General features: G+C 37.6%; 2 protein-coding genes and 1 long non-coding RNA gene across 6 annotated transcripts; all 3 read left to right on the top strand.

The window, feature by feature from the left end:
• The first annotated feature begins 57 nt into the window (after window positions 1–57).
• LOC105253187 lies at window positions 58–13,332 on the top strand. Of its 4 annotated transcripts, none has more exons than XM_011261045.3 (4): window positions 58–258; window positions 2,972–3,008; window positions 3,867–4,196; window positions 8,098–13,332. In XM_011261045.3, exons 1-4 carry the CDS (start codon window positions 73–75, stop codon window positions 12,279–12,281), a joined length of 4,737 nt encoding a protein of 1,578 aa, XP_011259347.2. In that variant the 5' UTR covers window positions 58–72; the 3' UTR covers window positions 12,282–13,332. The 4 variants fall into 4 exon arrangements, with proteins under 4 accessions (XP_011259347.2, XP_011259363.2, XP_011259354.2 ...); XM_011261061.3 differs by having other exon boundaries at window positions 124–258; window positions 2,972–3,128; XM_011261052.3 differs by lacking the exon at window positions 58–258 and adding an exon at window positions 1,990–2,265.
• A 237-nt stretch (window positions 13,333–13,569) lies between these two features.
• LOC105253182 lies at window positions 13,570–15,354 on the top strand. The gene is made up of 3 exons (XR_003122829.1): window positions 13,570–13,762; window positions 15,001–15,076; window positions 15,283–15,354. It is a non-coding gene; the product is annotated as an uncharacterized LOC105253182 (long non-coding RNA).
• Window positions 15,355–17,846: 2,492 nt separating this feature from the next.
• Window positions 17,847–19,230, top strand: LOC105253209 (transcription elongation factor SPT4). Its single transcript, XM_025408641.1, has 4 exons — window positions 17,847–17,909; window positions 18,020–18,126; window positions 18,437–18,492; window positions 18,991–19,230. Exons 1-4 carry the CDS (start codon window positions 17,847–17,849, stop codon window positions 19,107–19,109), a joined length of 345 nt encoding a protein of 114 aa, XP_025264426.1. The 3' UTR covers window positions 19,110–19,230.
• Window positions 19,231–19,343: the final 113 nt, after the last annotated feature.

Raw genomic sequence — 19,343 nt, 5'->3', positions numbered from 1 at the left:
CTAAGCCGGCTATGCACGCCGCCGCCAATAATTCCGCTATTTCGGGCCGTCTAATTTGGGCCCGGTGACGCTATGCTTTTAACGGCGGCGTTGATAGCGAAGCATCATCCAGCGCGGCGCACCGTCGCCACCACCACCGTCTTAGCCAGCAATAACCATCGGAACGGCGAGAGTTTGGCGGTGGCGAGACGGACGCAGTCTCCCGAAGGCTTGTGGGCCTCCTACCTACTGCCGACGCTGGTCCTCCGATCCTTAAAGGTAAAATCCTAGCCCTGTCGATAGTTCCGCTCGAATTTCGTATCTTCCGCCAATCGAATCCGTAACTCTTTCGAAACAGTAATCGGTTCATCGTGACGGCACATTTGGATTGTACATCAAAGCTTCATTGTGTGAAGATTATTGTAGAAAATGTCATAGGATGATTCGTTTTTTGGCATACTTTATTTTCGAGTTTTTTTCCGAAATACATTAAATCTTGAGGAATTTTCCAGTCTTGAAAAAAAATAGTTAATTAGTTTAATGCATATAAAATCGAAATCTATTTTTTTATGTTACGTAGCAAGATTGCAATAATATTATAATTGACACACATTATTTTTAATTATACTAATTTTCATTATTATAATAAAAATATACATATATACGTATATATATATATATTTTTGAAAGTCTCGAAATGGTTAGCCATAATGCATGTTATTGTAAGAAAAGTAAAACACTCGAAACATGAATTTGTGTCCCGAATTTGACAAGAAATAGTTGTATAATTCAAAAGTTTTGTGTTACAGTTTGTTGTCTATAAATGTTTGTATATTTTTATTTTTATATATCTTTTTATAAAAAGACATATATTTTATAATTAAAGATCATATCATATACATGGCAATGTTCACTATTTTTCTTTATATTTAATGAGCACAAAAGAAGCAAAAAGATTGAATTAAAAATTCTTTATAAAATTATTATTTACTGTGATTGCTATGTCGAAATATAATCCAGATATATAATTAGAAATTAATGAATATTTCGTGGTGCGTATTATTTTAAAACAGTACGTTTTTTCCATACATGAATTCTGATTTCTTTGTCAAAGTATCTTTTGCTATAATTTTATTAAATTTGTTTTTGAGGACGCGATCTGCATTCTTTGGAAACTTTGCATTCCGGCTTTGTTCCGAAAATACGTGACCATCGATGAAGCGAAAATTCGACGAAACCATCATCGTGACTCGGCGAGCTTCAAGTAACAGAAGTGATCGTTGGCATGCTGCCACGTGGTATCATTTACTAAAAGTCACGATCGGAATTATAGTAATAGAATAAGATGGAAGAGTGGATCGGGGATATAGTTAAACATTTGCAATCTGTGGAAGAAAATGTAACACCGCAAGTAGATAAAACTAGACTATCAAGTTAAATAGCAAGTTGTTTATTTGCCTACTTCAAAGAAAGCTAATGGGCTATAGATAAAGAAAATAAACCATTCGATTTGTTTTTATACAAAAAAAAATTGAAAAACATTTGAGGAGCATCTAAAAGTGTATGAAACTTTTGAAAGCATCTTTTAAGCATCTCTTCCAGAAAACTGTCCGCCAATCAGGAGTACTAAGAGCAATCAAATAAAAATAATTTAATTTACTTATGTCAAACACTTTTATATAAATTAGTTTTAAAAAATTGCAAAGATTAAATCTTGATTACTTTCGTTGTTCAAAAAAAATCGCACCGTTCCAACAATTCGTCAAATCGAAAAGTAAATGATGAAAGGAAGTAAGAGAAAATCGAAATGAGTAGGCGGACAAAATTTATTGTTCTTCCAGCTGATCGATTCTTCCATCTATTCATCAAGTTTGCGCGTCGCAATTTTGATGGGGAATCTCCGCGAGCGAAAATGCGAACACACTTTCTCGAGGGAGTATTCGTAGGCATCTACCTACGCTGCAACTCTGCCTATTTATAAAGCGCGACCTCGTGGCATCGCGTTCGCCACTACCGCCTACCTATCATGGTCGTCTCGCGTGCAAATCAACGTGCGTGTGTCTAGCCCTCTTCTTCCTAATTTCCGAACGTATCCGAAAACGGGTCAGAGCTATTTTCGCGCGAAACGGCCCTCAAAGCCACGAAAGGCTGCCGACAACGATAGATAGATACTTCGTTAGACAGACCGTACCTCAGTATGCTTAGCATATGCTTCCCTCTTCTGCCTCTATCACCATCGATGACAAAGTGGATTTGTCTATCGACAAATCCAGGAACATCGCGAAGGTAGGCGTTTGATTCAACTGCGTATTCTTATCGCGTCTGATTTGGATTCTATTGTTTGTGATCGTAGTCTGTAAACTGAATCGAACAAAGTTCTTCACCTTCATAAATATATACTCTTCGAAATATACTGCAGTCTCATTAATAATTTTTTTTATATATTTTAAGATCTACAAATAGTGTGTGATTTGGTGAAACAATGATCTTTATCAAAGTGCCAAGTTAAAATGATTTAATAGATCATTTCCTCAAGTTCATTTAAATTTAAAAACTTGGAAAAACAAACAATCTTTTATGTCTTCTTTTGTACGTTTTAAAAAAAATTCGATAAAAATTATCTTCACAAAAGAAAATTACACATGATCTTTGCAATATCAAAGTGCCAAGTTAAAATGATTTAATAGATCATTTTCTTAAGCTCATTTAAATTTAAAAAATTGAAAAAACAAATAATCTTTTATGTCTTCTTTTGCATGTTTTAAAAAAAATTCGATAAAAATTATCTTCACAAGAGAAAATTACAAATGATCTTTGCAATATCAAAATGCCAAGTTAAAATGATTTAGTAGATCATTTCCTCAAGCTCATTTAAATTTAAAAACTTGGAAAAACAAACAATCTTTTATGTCTTCTTTTGTATGTTCTAAAAAAATTCAATAAAAATTATTTTTACAAGAGAAAATTACAAATATAATATTTATTTTTGCAGGCGTCCAGTCAAGCGGCCAAAATGTCGGGAATAGAAGGTGAGGACCCCTTTACGAGCTTCATCACGACCGTATTACTTGAGTATCATCGTAGATAGATAAACGAGTATCAGAAGAAATCAAGGGAACGAGTGTAATTCAGCGTATGCGCGCAAAAATGTAATGTTTAGTATGATGAATCGTATGATGTGTAACGGAATGTAGAGCGTTATTAACCAAAGATTCTGGACGACAGCACTCTCAAAACGTACTTCTGTCTACTGCCTCCGCTGGGGTGCAAACAGTTTACATCTCATCGCATTTCCGCGATGTAACGCCGTTTGTATTCGTCGCTGCACTGTTTAATAACAAGAAGCGTTCGCCGCTACGTCATCGATCTTTATGCAGCTCTGCAACACGGCCAGAAATAATAAGCATCACTTGTGTTCTTTTCTTCTCGACAGGAATTGAAATTTTAAAAACGCCAATTCAAAGCACATTCTTATCTCATCGCTTTTTCAAGTCTTTTTCTTCGATTCACAGAATACGAGGTGTTAGAAGCCAAATTAAAATGCTCATAAAACGTAATAACAGATCGCCACATCTTTAGCTATTTTGTGAAAGTTTTTGGTTTTTCACGGTATATTTACACAAAAATCATAGTGACACGAAAACATTAACCTGCTGTCTCAGACAGGCAACATTAAGCATTCTATTCTGATTCATAAAGTTTGACAACTAACATATCAAAGGCTGTATAATCTTTCAAGCATCGTCGCATTCACTCATCGAAACAAAAAAAAAATGTCCATTTTTACTACGAAAATGATTGCTTCTCATCTCTTTTCCATTAACGTATGTTCAGTTCGAAGTACTTGCGTTAGAGGATTGTCATTTTTAATCATTTTGCTTTTGCAGATATGCAGAACGCGTCGGAACAAGATGATACTCAGGATGATACTCAGGAAGAGACAGCGAAAACAGAGGAAGTCAGCAACGAGATAACAAGTTTAACAGAAGAATCTGATAGTCCAGAATTATTGGAAAGATCGTCTACTAAAGAATCCGAAAAAGAACAGCGAGAGGAAATTACAGAAATAGAACAAGAGGAAATTACGGAAACAAAACAAGAGGAAGTCAAGGAGGAAATTAAAGAGGAAGAACAAGCACAAGAAGAAATTAAGGAGGAAGTAGAAACAGAGGCATCGAGTAGCGAAGAGTTGCAAAAAGAAGAAACGTCAGACTCAGGTTAGTACGATGCTTATATTTGTAATATTTGAAGAAACGATAGCATAGCAAAATTACGTTACTAAAATAGCAGACAAAAAACTCTAATTTCTAAAAATTTAAAAACTTGGTCTGATGCCATCACGTTTTAATATCTCCTGTCTAGAAATATTATGCTGGAAGAATTAAATTCGGCAAAAATAAAATTTGGAGTTAAAAAGCAAAGAGTAGATAAAGCACGTGCCTGTTTGATATTAAATAAATAATAAAATTTCGCCATTTAATTGCGCTTCGAGAAAATCTAATTCTAACGGTCTAAAGCTCTTTAGTTCCAATTCGACAAAATACACAATCGAGGTAAAATTAATTTCGCATTTATCGAATCCAAAGTTAGAAGATCTGCCGATGATCTAAGATTGGCGTTTCTAGAACATCTCGCGGTTCCGGAATAGAAATTCTCTTAAATAAGTTGCGCGCAAATTTACAGCGTTTACTCTCCCGCTTGTCGGAACCAATCGTCGTTGCTCACCAAGTCGTCGACGTGTTTGCGTTAGCGCTGCCATTATTCGCATAGACGTTCGCGGCGTTTATTTGAATAGCGACGTCAGCGGGATAGTTTGGTGCGAATATACAACGATCTGCGCGGCATGTTTCAAGGAAATCTAAACCTTCTTACGCGAACTATTTCGGTCGCGATACACACAGAAGTTCCCGCGTTATTTACAAATCTCACGCTCTCATAGCGATATACAGGATGTCCCAGGGTCGCCGCACCACCTGCTACTGACAGATTCTTGAAATCATTTAGAGATTTTCCTCCAACGATTTTCCTCCAACGATAAAGGTCGAGGAAGGTCATCAATTTTTTTCATTCTTTTCAATTTTTGCATACGCGTTATATATCTTTGTTTAATTACTTCTTACGAATTAAAATTTTATTAAAGTAAACTTTATCTAAAATTAATTGAAGACAAGTTTTAATAATCTTGTAGTTTTGGAAATCTTTGAACTCTTCATAAAGTTTGGTTTACAAAAAATTCTTTTTTAAATCGCTTATAATTATTGATGTCTTGATATTTTCGGAGGAAAAATCATCTCTAAATGATCTCAAGAATCTGTCATTAACAGATGAAGTATAATTACACGATTATCTGATATTATACAATCAAAATGTTTGATATAAATTCATGTAATATGAAATCAAGACATGTCACAAAAACAATTAAAATTAGAATATTACAGAAACAAAGAAATAGATAATAATCATAGACTGAGACAATGAACGAGATGAAAAAAACTAGCAGAGCAAAATAGAGAAAGAGAAAGCAGTAAAATTAAAACAGAGACAATAAAAATAAAAGCATTGTAGATTGAAATATAAGTTTAGAATATATAAAATGGAACATTTAATATCATCTTTACACTTGAATGAATCAATGCAAATTCCTTTAGATAAGCGCAAAACGCATATTATTCGCGAAATATGCATAAGCACGTTATTGATTCTCTTATAAAAGTAAAAGAAAATGTTATTTTTAATTATCATTAATTACATATAATCTACAAAGAGAAAGGTATGCTGTGTAAATTTTTTCATCCGGAAAGAGGAATGGGAGCGATAGCTATGTAGGACACGGCAATTGGGGTGCGACCAATGTTATGTATCTGTGCGCGTTCATCTATCGTTATATAGCATAGCGCATCTTGTGATTCTATTTGTTTTATACGCTCTATTTTTAATCAGCATTCATACAAATGTATGATTTCGCTTTCAACTATTAATATGAGCAAAGGAAAAATCAGTCATCATTACTCTTGGATTTTTCCTCCTAACTTTGCTACCTCGCTTTATTACCGTTATTCTTATTATTATCATAGTACGCTTTCATTTCCAAAAATAAAAGTGAGGAGGAAATGAAAATATGAAGTTGCATCTCGATATAATTAATGACAGCTGGCGGTGCTCGCTTATACATAATAAAGCTATTGTAAGAAACGGTTCGCGCTCGCGTAAACCGCGCGCTGAGATAAAGAAACGCGCGTGCAATTTTCGGCAGACTCGCTTTGTGCACGCGGGTAGTTTCGCGGCCGCTCCTCGCCTCGCCTCGCCTCGCTTCGCTTCGCGAGCAGCTGCGGCAGGCGTCGAACGAGCGACCGAAAATAAATCCCCGCGGAGAGGATCCCCGTGCGTTGTTTTAAATAAAGCGAGCGTGCGTGAAGCCTCCGAAGCCGGTCAGCTCTCGCGCCCCTCGTCTCCTCGCGCGGCCGCGCTCTACCTCTTTCTCTTCCTCTTTCTCTTCCGCTCGGCGAGCTGCGAAAAAGTCGCGCAGCGGCACGAAAACGGCGGTAAAAATACCGTGTGTTCCACTGTGTCTGCGCCGAATAGCGATCCGCTCATCGAGCTCACCGCTCTCTCCCTCGAGCGCCTCGAGAGTCTCTTCGCGCATCCCCCGAGAAGGAGGAGGATCAAGACGGCCGCGACAAGAGTTGCGTCGAAGCTCGCGCGCGCGAAGCGTCGCGGATTCGCGACGAGCGGAAACCGGTTGTTTTACAATGCTTCTAACAAACCGCTCTTTCCGCGTCCCGCGCATCTCTTCGCGCGTGTCTTAAAACGCGCGACACGTTGACGTGCGGGAGAGAGATAGTCCGAGTTGGTCGAACGTGCGAAGCGCACGTTTGGAGAACGCGCGTTTCTCCCCGGGCGACGATAAGCGAGTGCGAAACGAGCCGAAAGGCACGGTGCTAATGTGCGAAAATTATGCGTCGTGATTTGATTTTTTTTTATTCCGATCGTTTTGGAAAAAATACCACTTGTCAAAGAGATTTGTAGTCGCTTTTATCGGCGAGATTTATAGAGCGCCTCTATCTTGAATTAAAGCTTAAAGTTTTGATAGGGAAGTAGTGCTACTTTTAATTATCCGGATATCGCAAAATTTTGCTATTTTGATATTATTTATCTCGTAAAGTAAGCGCTATTTCCACACATTTTTTTCAATCACGCGATATTTTTCTCAGTGCGATGCAATAATCCGAGTGTAAAGCAAGTGACAAGTAAAGGGAAAAAGGTGCTTTTAAATAAATATTAAATGTTTGGAAAATTTTTAAAAGAGACAAATGTCTTTCGTCGAATGTGAGCAAACAATAGACACGAGTAATTGAATGTATATTTCAGTTTCTTTGCGAGAGAAAGAAGCACCACTTGTCAAAATTTATACTCGGACTTTTCAATCGTGAATTAAAAATAGCGATCGTTTTGGCAGAGAAGCAGTGAGTTTTCTTCTGATATCAAAGTAATATTTTGCCGTTGATATATTTTCTCCATTTAGTCAGAAAACATAATAGTAGGTATGCTTACTCAATCATATAGAAATATAATTTATTTCAATGCTGTAAAATGTTACTTATTTATTAGCTGCAAATATTTTTTAACTTTACATGCAATTTTATATCTATACAAAAAATAATTAATTAAACAAAATTAAACTAATTTATTAAACATTTATATTATAATATTGTTATTTCACTTTATCTTATTTGAAATCAATAATCTCTTCATCTTTTCATTAGTTTAATACACATTATAATAATTTGATAATATATAAACTTTATATATAACTTAAAAGTTATTAAGAAGTTATAAAGAAACTTATTGAATTTCTGAAATTTAATAAATTTATAAATTTATAATTATTTCATTAATAAATTTATAATTACTTCTAATGAGCGAAGATCTCATCAATTTAAAAGACAAAACGTGCAATAGAAGATTATAATAATTTAGAGTGAAAATTCTATCAAATCAAGTAGTCCTCGATAAACAATGTTTAAAGATTAGATATATTTTAATTTATACATATATAAGATAAAATTATATAAGATTTTGATATAATTCTGAACCATCGTTCGGTTTGCTCTTCTTCAGAACTGGCGGCCGTCACGAGAAGCGCGTCGTCGGACGACGGCGTGCCAAGTCCGGGGGTGATCACGGGACAGACGGGACCGGACGAGACGAGGGTTGGGATACCATCGGCGACCATCGCCGACGGTAGCAGCGGACAGCAGTATCGTCGCGTCGGCGGTCCCGGCGTAGCAGTCGGTGAGTGGAATTCATTGCCGGTACTGGTAGAACGTCTACGCGAGGCGATCGAGCTATCCCTGGTGACGGGTTGCCGACGAGGCAGTGGCGAACTCGCCGAATCCGAGGGCAGCGGTCCCGATCGCGTTCGCGCGCGCCGTTCCTTGGAACAGGCGTTGCTCGACGGCCAGGAGGACGATCCCGAGCCGAAGAAGGACGAGCTCAAGTTCCTGGAGGATCTGCTGTTGTCGGACATTCAGACCGCGCTCTCGCGTTTGCGCGAGACTCTAGAACGCACGGACGTTGCGACGCTCGCCAAGCACGGCGGAGTGTCAGATCCTACGAGCAAACTTCATCTCCTGAGACTGGTCTCCAGTCTGCTGTCGCGATTGCAGGTGCCGGAGGAAAAAGAAGAAACGGATAGCGGTGAGAACGGCAGGACAATAGGGACGCAGGGTGACTTCATCATCGCGTCGCCCGGACGAAAAAGACGTCCTGTCAGGCACACCATCGGCGTCTCCGCCGAAGAAATCGCACACGCAAGGAAGCAGCTGGAAGAGAGCAGCGCCGACCTGGTGAGGCTGAACGACCAGGTATCGGCTCGACGATGGGAACCGTTGCTGCCCGCGTCGCGTAACGCGACGAGTAACGATAGACATGTGGAAGAGATCCACGACAAGTACACGAAGGACGTGATCAATCAGCGTCAGTCGTTGCGTGATAAGAACAAGGATTCTCGCGAAGATACCAGTGCCTATCGCTCGTTAATTCCGTCGCAGATCGCTTACGCGGATCGACCGGACACCGTGAATGGTGATAGGCATCAGCCCCAACGTCGGGGCAGCGTAGATAGTTATCAAGAAAAAGACAGTGACGACGAGGAAACTGCAATCAGGAAGGCGAACGAAGAGCAGAGTCGAGTAACGAAACTCGCGGCGGCACTTCGGCAACGCGCGGAATTGATCAGCGCGAGTAAGTGCAATAATAATAACAAATTTACGACGAAGAAATCGAAAATCAAGCGCGCCAACACCGTCGACATACCAAGCTATCTGAAGCTGCAGACTGAGAACCTCGACAAGCCCGGCTGCGTTTTCTTACGACGTCCCATCAACGTAGGCGACAAGATCACCGCGAACGCGCCCAATCTTGCCGTGCCGTCGTTCCACCCCAAAACGGAGAACGATAAAAAGTTCCTCGCGCTGATCAACCGGAACAACGAGCCGCAGACGTACAACGCTGCGCCCGGCTTCCTCAAGTCCTTCGGGTACACCAAAGCGACAGATATGGCGTCGTTGACGAACGAGAACTGGAACAGCCGGTTCTCGAACATCAAGACTGCTTTCGATAAACCGTCTGCCATAAACGAGGCGGAAAATAAACTGTCCCCTAAACCGCAACTCGCGAAACGCTTCCCGATTCCTTCCCAAACGACGAGCAAGAAGGCACCGATCAGCGACAAAGCGAGCAACGGTTTCCCGTTTGCAAACGCGTCGAAGCTGGACGCGGGCTTCAAACACGCGCCCTCGTCGCTATTTCGGAAAATCGAGAAGACGCAGAGGCCAAAGTCTCCGCCCAGCTATCACTATCAGAGGAATAATGCGCCACCTGGGAATACCTTACGCGAAAAAGCCAGGATTATGTTCGATCGGAACAATGACGTTCGTCAGTCGCAGCATCCAGCGAGGTTCAACTCGAATGAAGACTCTCAGAAACCTTCCTTCCCGCGACCACCATGGCTCGAGCAGGACAGGCACATCGAGAACAAGTCAAACAACATGGTTACCGAGAATGGACGGATCGATTATCGACTATTCTGCAAGCAGTTTGCGCCATTCGTCGGTAAGAACATCGGAAATCCGGAATCTAAGAAATCAATGAACAATGAAGAACCCCTTTACAAGCGTAATGAACATGTCGCACCGTCGAAGGAGAAAGGTACAGTGAACGGCAAACTTTCCTTTAGGGTGTTTCCTGAGGGAGATTCGCAGTATCGTCCGAACGAGCCTCGCATCGAGGAACAAACAGATCGAAACAAGTTCGACCACTGTAGCGAGAAGGATACTTTCGAACCAATCGCGATGAGCAATAAAGACTCGTCCGGAAGTGCATTTGCTGGAAATGCGCCGGTTGATACAACGCTAAGGGGTAGTTCGTCTGTAGCTATCCAAACAGGCGTTCACGATCGTCATCCAGAAGAGGCGCACGTGTTTCGGATGATCCCTAGAATCTCAATGGGTCCACCGTCCACGTACAACAACGTGTCCGTCCAGACTTACAACGAGCCGGAAGTGGAATCCAAGGAACAGTGGACAACGCCTCGACACGATGACGCGACATTGGATTCAAATTATTGTCCCGCTGAGGATCCGAAGCATTTTGTCCTGGACCACAATCGAAATTATCATATCGTAACAACCGACGACGCTCCGAGAGATGAAACTGTGCCGTTTACAAACGAGAACGCGTGCAATCTTGAGGAAGACGCCATTCGTGAGCCAAACTCGATGGAGAACCTTCCCCTTCCGGAGATTTCTCTTGGCTATCAATCGCCAGAACAACGCGAGCGAATCTGTCGCGCGAATCCACAGCAGGAAGATTATTTCTCGCCTAAACCAGAGATCGATAATCGATCGCAGATACATCAGAATTATTCTCCGAATTATCTTAAATCTCAGGATCCGTTCCAAGAGAATCAGAATCAATCAAACGTGACGTGCGGAATCCTCGAGGAAGATTCTTCGTATAATGGCAGCGTTTTGCCGGAGGAACAGAATATCCAAAATCAGGACATCAGCGTAGACACTGGCGTTGTCACGCGATATACCTGCGCGATCGCGACCGTCGCATCCACGGATACTCCAGAGCGGATATCCGAACCGGAACTTGGCACGTCGCCCTTGCAACTCTGGTCGCATCCGACCAGCAACGAGAGCGTCACGACCGAGGATGAGATACGCCGACATAACATGCTGCAACAAAGCCTGGTCCGTCGACTACAAAACGAGCGCGTGACGTTAAACGATTATCACGCATCCATCGCTAATCAGCCCGGAAACTTCAATCAACCCGACGACTTTAATCCGCTTCTGAACAGTTTTAATCAACCTCCGAAATGTCTTCCGCCCGAAGTGCCGAAAAGATTGGAACAGCCGAGAAGATTGGACCTGCCGAGAAGAATGGAATCGCCGAAAAGATTGGAACCACCGAAACGATTGGAGCCACCGAAACGATTGGAACCGCCGAAAAGATTGGAATCGCCGAAGAAGCCGGAATTACCGAAAAAACCGGAACTACAGAAGAGGTCGGAACCACCGAAGAAATATCCACCGGTTGTCACCGGTGGTTTATTGCCGGTGGTGCCGTCGTCCTCGGCGCTCGGAGCGACGAATCGAGTCACCGCTCTCAGAGGACAATATGAGCTATCGAAACCGGAGATAGAGCGAAAGGAACGCTCACCGATTTCGAACGGCGTGATGGACCCGAGTGACGAGTACTTGGTGTCCTGCGCCAATAAACCGTCTAGATCCATCGTCCTGTCCAAGTCCGAATCGTGGCATCAGCTGGCACTTTCCAAAGGCCATCATACCTCATTGCGTCCGTCGCAAATCGACAATTCACCGCAATCTCTTAATCGAGGCGCGTCTTACCTCCCGAAACCGCCGACGAAACCAAAGTCGCCGTCGTCCTTCAAGATGAAGAAGCAGTACGAGGCGTCCTCGTCCTCGATCAACGTGAAGAGAATGGAGGACAAGATTCGCAGGTACTTCGACAATCCGTCTACGAACGACAGCGCCGCGGAGATGAGAGACTCGAAGAATAGACGGTTCTCTTCGCGCGACATGTCGACGGCGAAGGGTCCGATCGCTCTGTCCAGGAGTCGCACCATGCCAGGAATATCCGAGGGGAGTCTGCGCCTGCTGATTCCGGCGCCACAGATTCCCATGATGAATCTCAACAGCGCCGAAGTGGACAAGGTGTTCGATGACATCTTCGAGGAGGCTACCAAAAACGACGATCATCGCTTCTGATCGGTCATCTTTTTTCGTCCGTGTCGTAAACCTTTCGCGTTTCGTGAGAGACTGATTGCGACGAAAGTGACGTCCGTCCGGGACTTTAAAAAGGTGCAAATTTGACTGCGCTGGACATAGATGATACTACGTACGATCGCCGTTAATCTCGCTCATTATACAACGACGTGGATCGCTAAACACTGTGATTTTATCGAATTGATTACTGTAATTTTAGACGACGTATTGTCGCTTGTCAGTTAATTCTATTCAACTGTTTATATTAGAAATTTATATTGTCATTCATTGCTCGTTTTCTTCTGAAAGCGAAGTCTGTTTTCATAAATGTTAAGAGATTTAAAATTAATGATGATTTAACTAGAGATTTCTGTTTCCTTTCGTGAGTTTTCTTCGATCAAATTATTTAATGAGAGTAAAGTATTTATTTCTAAAAATAAATTCAGTATCATCTGAATGCATTTTATGTAAAATGCCACATGTTTGATTAGAATTCATAATTAAATCGTTTTCGATAGTTAATTGTAGAAAAAGAAGATGATTGGAGAAAAAGAAAAAGAAGCTGAAGGAGCACAGTTATGTTAATGCGCGACTATATGAGCTTAATGAGACCGAGATCTACGGTCTAATTGGCTGTACATAATTCTCTATTTTCGCGGAAATCACTCTACATCTGACATTTGAAACCGAAGCTCTCTCTTCGAACGATCTTACAATATCACGAGATGATGGAAGGATCTAACACAGATTAGAAGCCGCCTTTTTCGAAGAATAGAAATGTGTTTCGTGATGCAAAGCTACGTAGCAAGTTATCCACGAAGAAGAAGCATATTTCGTGCGGAATCGATGCTCATAAAAACATGGTCTTCGTCCATTACGAGAGACGGTAGTGCAGATCGATGCAACGACCATCATCATACGCCGATATCCCGTCATCTCCTTCGTTTTTCTCGACCAGATCGTCTGACACGTATGAAAAGATCAGCGCGTCAAGTACGAAGCTGTTGTACAATCTTCTTTCAACTAGCGAAAAATAAAGAGAGAGATAAAGAGAGAGCATCGCAACGCATCGATTCTACCGTTATCCCGCTTGATGCGCATTATACATTTACGGGAGGCACATAAAATCTACATATAATTAATAATGACGCGCGTGACGTCGCCGACACGTGTGCCTCATTTTTTAAATATTTTTTTTTTTAAACTCAAAAACTCGCGACGCGCATGTCCCGCGGACGGACTTTGAGAGTCGCTACAGGATCCATGCCAATCCCCGAATAAAGCAGTGAGTCACAGCCCTTATTTTTGTTGATCCTTTATTACGCAGTAGCGTACAGTTTGCACTGCTGTGTATAGAGTGTGTGCAAGAGTGATATATTATCGTAGTGTACGTGCTGAGAGTTCGTACATAGCGAAGCATAGCGATGGCTGTGGTGGATCCAATTAACGCTGAATCTCATGGAAATGTTCCTCGATACTCGAAGGTGAAAGCCGGATATACCGATTCTTCACTACCTGCACACAATGTACTTTACGACACGCGATGTTACATTGGAAACATATTTATCTTCACACGTACAACACACATTATGAGTTCTAATAGTATAATTTAAAATTTTTGTGAGATACTCTCTTTAGCAAATAATACAGTTTAAGATAATGAATATATTATCTTAAATTATATAATTTAATATTGAACAATATTACAACCGTGTATATATTTCGTTATAATAATATATTACATTTAAATGAAGTCCTTGAATGGAGGTTTTTTACAGAAGACTCTTGATATTGACTTAGAGGCAATCTTACTATATATATTCGTGTAAACAAAATCACCGATTTCTACGCACACAAAGAGGGGTAAATTTATTTAACTTTGATATTTTGAAGAGCTGCTATTCTGATAATTTAAACGAAACATATAATTGAAACTTGAAAATCAATTAGAAAGTAAGAATCTTTATATTTAACTATCTTTATTTTACAATGAATAATGATATGATTTTGAATAACTATCACTTTACAAAATTAAATTACCAAACATATTTACCAATAAACATATCAAAAAATTCTCAAAACAGAATTACAAAAAATAGCAAAACTCAAATTCCTATAAACGCAAAATTTTACTAGTAAATCTACTTGCCATCACACCCCGTGGGTACAAGTGCGTTGTGTGTGCGTGTGTATACGCGCATGAGTACCTACCTACTCGTGCATAGTGAACAACCGATATCGATGATCGATTTTCTTACTTATTTTTTTAATCTGATGCTCAAAAAAAATAATTTTCTTTTCCATGGATTTGGGTCACTTTCTTGTTATCGGTCAAAGTTACTAAGAAATACTTGGAAAATTGATATTTATACATGTAAACATACACATGTATACATTCTTTACGATTATCAAACCTGTTTTTTTTTACTAAACTATTATTTAATTTGTTTGCAAGACAACTAACGCATGTCGCGCGCGCGTTGCAGGCATGCTACGAGAGTGAGAAATAAAAGATTTTGCTAGATCCAGTTTTTTTTAATAATTTACACTTGTGCCTTTGAAGTGTATCAGAATTCAATTATAGACAAATTAAAATAGAAAGATATAGAGATTAACATCTCGATCAAATTTTAGTATGCATCTCGTATGATACAAATCTAACATATCGTACGCTCTCAAAGCTCCTCGATGTAACTTTACAATGTGTTCATTCATTTTTCAGTCCCGAAAAAGCCACTGTCGCCGTTCGCCAAGTTTCGTCAGCTCGATAGACAAAATAGCGCCTCTTTATCACCAAGGTAAGAATAAATAGTATAAATAATATATAATAATATATAATAATAATTAATAATAATAATTACGCGAATGATTCAATATGACAGATGTTATCATATGTAAGAAAACGAATGTTGGTGAAGCAATTTGGAAAAAACGACTAATTTTCTAATTTTATTTATATTTTTCTTAATTTATATTTTTCTCATCTTATCGTTCTTTCATTTAGTCCTATAAAATCACCGGCGACGGAATTTCGATTCAAATTTACCGAACCAACTGTACGAGACAATGCTGCGCAAATTAAAGAGCGATTGTTGGCGTGGTGTCGATCGAAAACCAAAGAATACGAGGTGAATATACACATCTGATGCTTTATTTTAAGTAAGATATTTATTGACTCGACATACAGATATTTTCTATAACATCCTATGTATTAAGAGAAATTAATGTACCGAAATTAATGTATTACTGAATTATATATATTTATCCAATTTCTTTTCTCTGTTTCAGAATGTGCAACTCGATAACTTTTCGACAAGCTGGAATAACGGTTTAGCATTCTGCGCGTTAATTCATCACTTTAAACCGGATGCTTTCGATTACAATTCTCTGCGTCCGGAGAATCGCAGGAAAAACTTTGAACTTGCTTTCACAAAGGCCGAGTAAGAAATGACTCCAAATTTTTCTTCGATTTTCGACGCCACCGTTTTTCTCTCGAGAATTTGATTGATTATTAATTAAGCAATGTTTTTTATTATTTGACAAAAACCTTTGTCTTTCTTTTCCGCAGCGAAATTGCTGGAATCGCGCCATTACTTGACGTCGAAGATATGGTGATGATGCAACGACCGGATTGGAAGTGCGTCTTCACATACGTTCAGTCCATCTATCGTCGCTTTAAAGATGAGGATTAACATTAAAAACGCAGCAACAGCAACGCAGCACAATTCCATTTAATACCAAGATAGAACATGTGACCGCTATTTTTATAGAATAATATTATCCATTTAATTCGCGCACATGTGGTTTGAAAAGAAAATTATCTTTCTTTTATACGATAAAATTGATGTTCTTGCGCGATCATGTGCAAGTCAAATCTAAGGTAGAAAGCGTAGAATTTCAGATTCAAAGACAATGTCTTCCAATAATAATAATATAATAATGATGAATCAATTTCGCGACTGCTCGAGTAGCTATGCAGTTGTACGCGTCTTATATTTTCATATTTTCGCATATTTTCTTGGCACAGCCTTACTAACGCGTAACAACTTTTTACCAATGTTAGCTATGCAGCAGCTAATGATTTCCGCGAAAATACACGCTGATATTTATGTGTAAGCGAAACACTGTCAATCGCTGCCAAGTGACGTTAGCGTCGATATTATTAAAAACTAATAAAAATATCTTGACAGAGTACCAAAGAGATTTCTTAAATAAATATGTGATATGAGAAGGATCTCTTCTTGTTATTTTTTATCCTTTATGATATATTGATATATTTTTTTAAACGAGAATATTAAGAAAATTATTCATTAATTAAAGTAAAATAATATTGCCTCAATAATGTGATTAATCATATCGATTCTTGCTTATTATTTTATGTAGAGTACAACTCTTAAAATTATAGTAATTATTTTTAGCATTTTTCCAGCAAACAAAAAATGTAAGCAATAGTAATAAATTTAATTAATATTTAATAATACTTCTCTTATCAGTATATTACCCATACAGCACAGAACATTGCAGCAATATTGCAATATTGCTGCAATGTTCTATGCTGTATGAGTATAGATTAATATATAAATTATCTGCGTTATAAACGTGTGTTTTTTGTGGAAACGATGATAACATGATTGATAGAAATCGTCTGCTTGTTTCGTATGTAATTGCCTTAAATATATAATTATATCTGGAATATTACTTACTTATTTTTCGCACCTGCACTCATCTTAAAGGATTCATTACAGCAGTTATCCTAAAAAAAGCAAAGTGTGTAAATAGATAGGATATAAAATAAATATTCCTTTCATTTTGCCGCATACGACAATAATTAAAACTCTCTAACAAGGTTATATAAATATATTAGAAATGGTTCAAAATAATCATGCTCACTTTGCACAGATCTCTGAAAAGTTTGAATTTAACGGATATAACAAAACTCTCTGTGATGAATTTCTTTAACAATAAAACTAATATTGTAACATTGTTATAAATTTATAAATAATTGCCTTATTATTTTGTAATATTTACTTCTAATTTATATGTTCTTAATATATTAATGTATATTTATGACGCAAAAATTCAGAAAATAAAATGCAGAAATTTAGAAAATAAAAATACACAATCATACCTTATTTATTTTTATATATGTAAAAACACTACGTTCTAACATTGGCAATATATTATGTATAAATAAATAAATAATAATACAAATAATTTTCCGATACTTGCAGTGTATCGATATATTCCGTTTGACTGATGAAGCCACATTCAATGCGCATGCGCGAGAAAAAGCATCTCTGAGAGCAACAACTTTGATTGGTCAATCGAATGCTTCGAAATTATTTTGTAGTGTCAAACGGAACGCGTCAAAGGAAAAGGAATTCTTCACGATGGCCAATCAGCTTCATGTTTTTCCGGAAATGATAAAACGTAACGGGAGACGATTGGCTATACGTCATTTCCTGTCACATTACCGCATCAATACGGGAAAGACCTATAATTCTAACCTTCAAGTTTATAGTCAAAATAATAAAATTATTTGTTATTTGTTATAAAAAATAAGTGTCCATGGAGACTGTGCCGAAAGATTTGCGTGGATTAAGAGCATGTTTGGTATGCTCCTTGGTTAAGGTATGTCTTTCCTTAAAAATTCTAAGTTTCATTCAATAATTAATTCTTTATGTGTACACAAAGTTTATTTATATTTTTGAAATAATTGCATTTGTAATTTGGCCTTGCAGACTTTCGAACAATTTGAGTTTGATGGATGTGACAATTGCGATGAATTTCTGCGCATGAAGAATAATAAGGATAATGTTTTTGATTGTACGAGTTCCAACTTTGATGGGTAATGCGATAACACATATACAATTACGAATAACTTTTAAGAATAACTTTTTTAATATATACAATAGTATATTTCCGTAAGCATTTAATATCAGCATAAATTTCCTATATTTGTAAAGAATATGGAAAAATTATCAAAAAAAAACAATATATATATATATATATATATATATATATATATATATATCAAGAAACTAATATATTATTATTATATTATAATGTACAAATTAATGTTACAGTTTAATAAATAATTCTATTGTCAAAGACAGAATCTCATCACAATTTATATACTCTATGCTTATTTTCTCTAGAATGATTGCTGCAATGAGTCCAGAAGATAGTTGGGTGTGCAAATGGCAAAGAATAAGTGAGTAATTTGAAAATATGATGATACTATTTAAGAACGTTTAACTAACATTTTCTATATTTATCATATTAATTATAATTGTATCATTTCTTATTTTATATTTGAAGTATCTTTTCAAAAGATTTATTTTAAAGTTATAAGCAATATAAAGAATCATCGACATATATGTACACAAATCTCATTTGTAACATGTTTACAGATTATATATATATAATATATATATTTTTAGATATTATAATAAATATATTTATTTCTGAAATTTTTCAATTTTAAACGTATAATACATTTACGTATAATACATTTATATATATATATATATATGCACATATATTATTCTTACTTAAAAATGTTGATATTTATCAAGGAACATATCTGTATATATAACTTTTTTAAAGTGTATTTAAATAGAATAATGTGCGATCTCTTTTTAGGAATTACAATTTCCTGTTTAATTATTGCAATTATGGCCAATGTTATTAGAGATTCTGTTTGTTTCAGATCGTTTCTGTAAGGGTGTTTATGCTATATCAGTATCAGGACGGTTACCAGCTGGTGTCATTAGAGAAATGAAAAGCAGAGGAATAGTGTATAGGCCGCGCGATACAAGTCAACGTTAATTATTATAAGAATAATTACAATTTTTTTATATGTAAAATAAATTTGTAAATTAAAATTTTTTAAATTTAAAATACTGTATTAAAACCACATCATTGTTTAAAATATAATCACGTTATTAATCACATTAAAATATAATCACGTTATTAATCACACTAAAATAAATATAAATATTTGTATATTTAAATATATAAATATAAATATATTTCTACATTTTTGTATATGATTATACGTTA

Source organism: Camponotus floridanus, unplaced genomic scaffold (assembly GCF_003227725.1).
Source record: "Camponotus floridanus strain SB8 unplaced genomic scaffold, Cflo_v7.5 scaffold22, whole genome shotgun sequence".
NCBI classification, from domain to species: Eukaryota; Metazoa; Arthropoda; class Insecta; order Hymenoptera; family Formicidae; genus Camponotus; species Camponotus floridanus.
Note: the sequence above shows the minus strand (reverse complement) of the source record. Positions and strands in the feature narration are given on the sequence as shown.

What these genes read in the sequence shown, in the direction of transcription:
- LOC105253187 (XM_011261045.3), top strand. Translation starts at nt 73, where the DNA reads ATGCTTTTAACGGCGGCGTTGATAGCGAAGCATCATCCAGCGCGGCGC. An exon ending in TGGTCCTCCGATCCTTAAAG is followed by an intron (nt 259 to 2,971) that starts GTAAAATCCTAG and finishes TTATTTTTGCAG; the next exon opens with GCGTCCAGTCAAGCGGCCAA. An exon ending in CAAAATGTCGGGAATAGAAG is followed by an intron (nt 3,009 to 3,866) that starts GTGAGGACCCCT and finishes TTGCTTTTGCAG; the next exon opens with ATATGCAGAACGCGTCGGAA.
- LOC105253209 (XM_025408641.1), top strand. Translation starts at nt 17,847, where the DNA reads ATGGAGACTGTGCCGAAAGATTTGCGTGGATTAAGAGCATGTTTGGTA. An exon ending in TGGTATGCTCCTTGGTTAAG is followed by an intron (nt 17,910 to 18,019) that starts GTATGTCTTTCC and finishes TTGGCCTTGCAG; the next exon opens with ACTTTCGAACAATTTGAGTT. An exon ending in ACGAGTTCCAACTTTGATGG is followed by an intron (nt 18,127 to 18,436) that starts GTAATGCGATAA and finishes TATTTTCTCTAG; the next exon opens with AATGATTGCTGCAATGAGTC.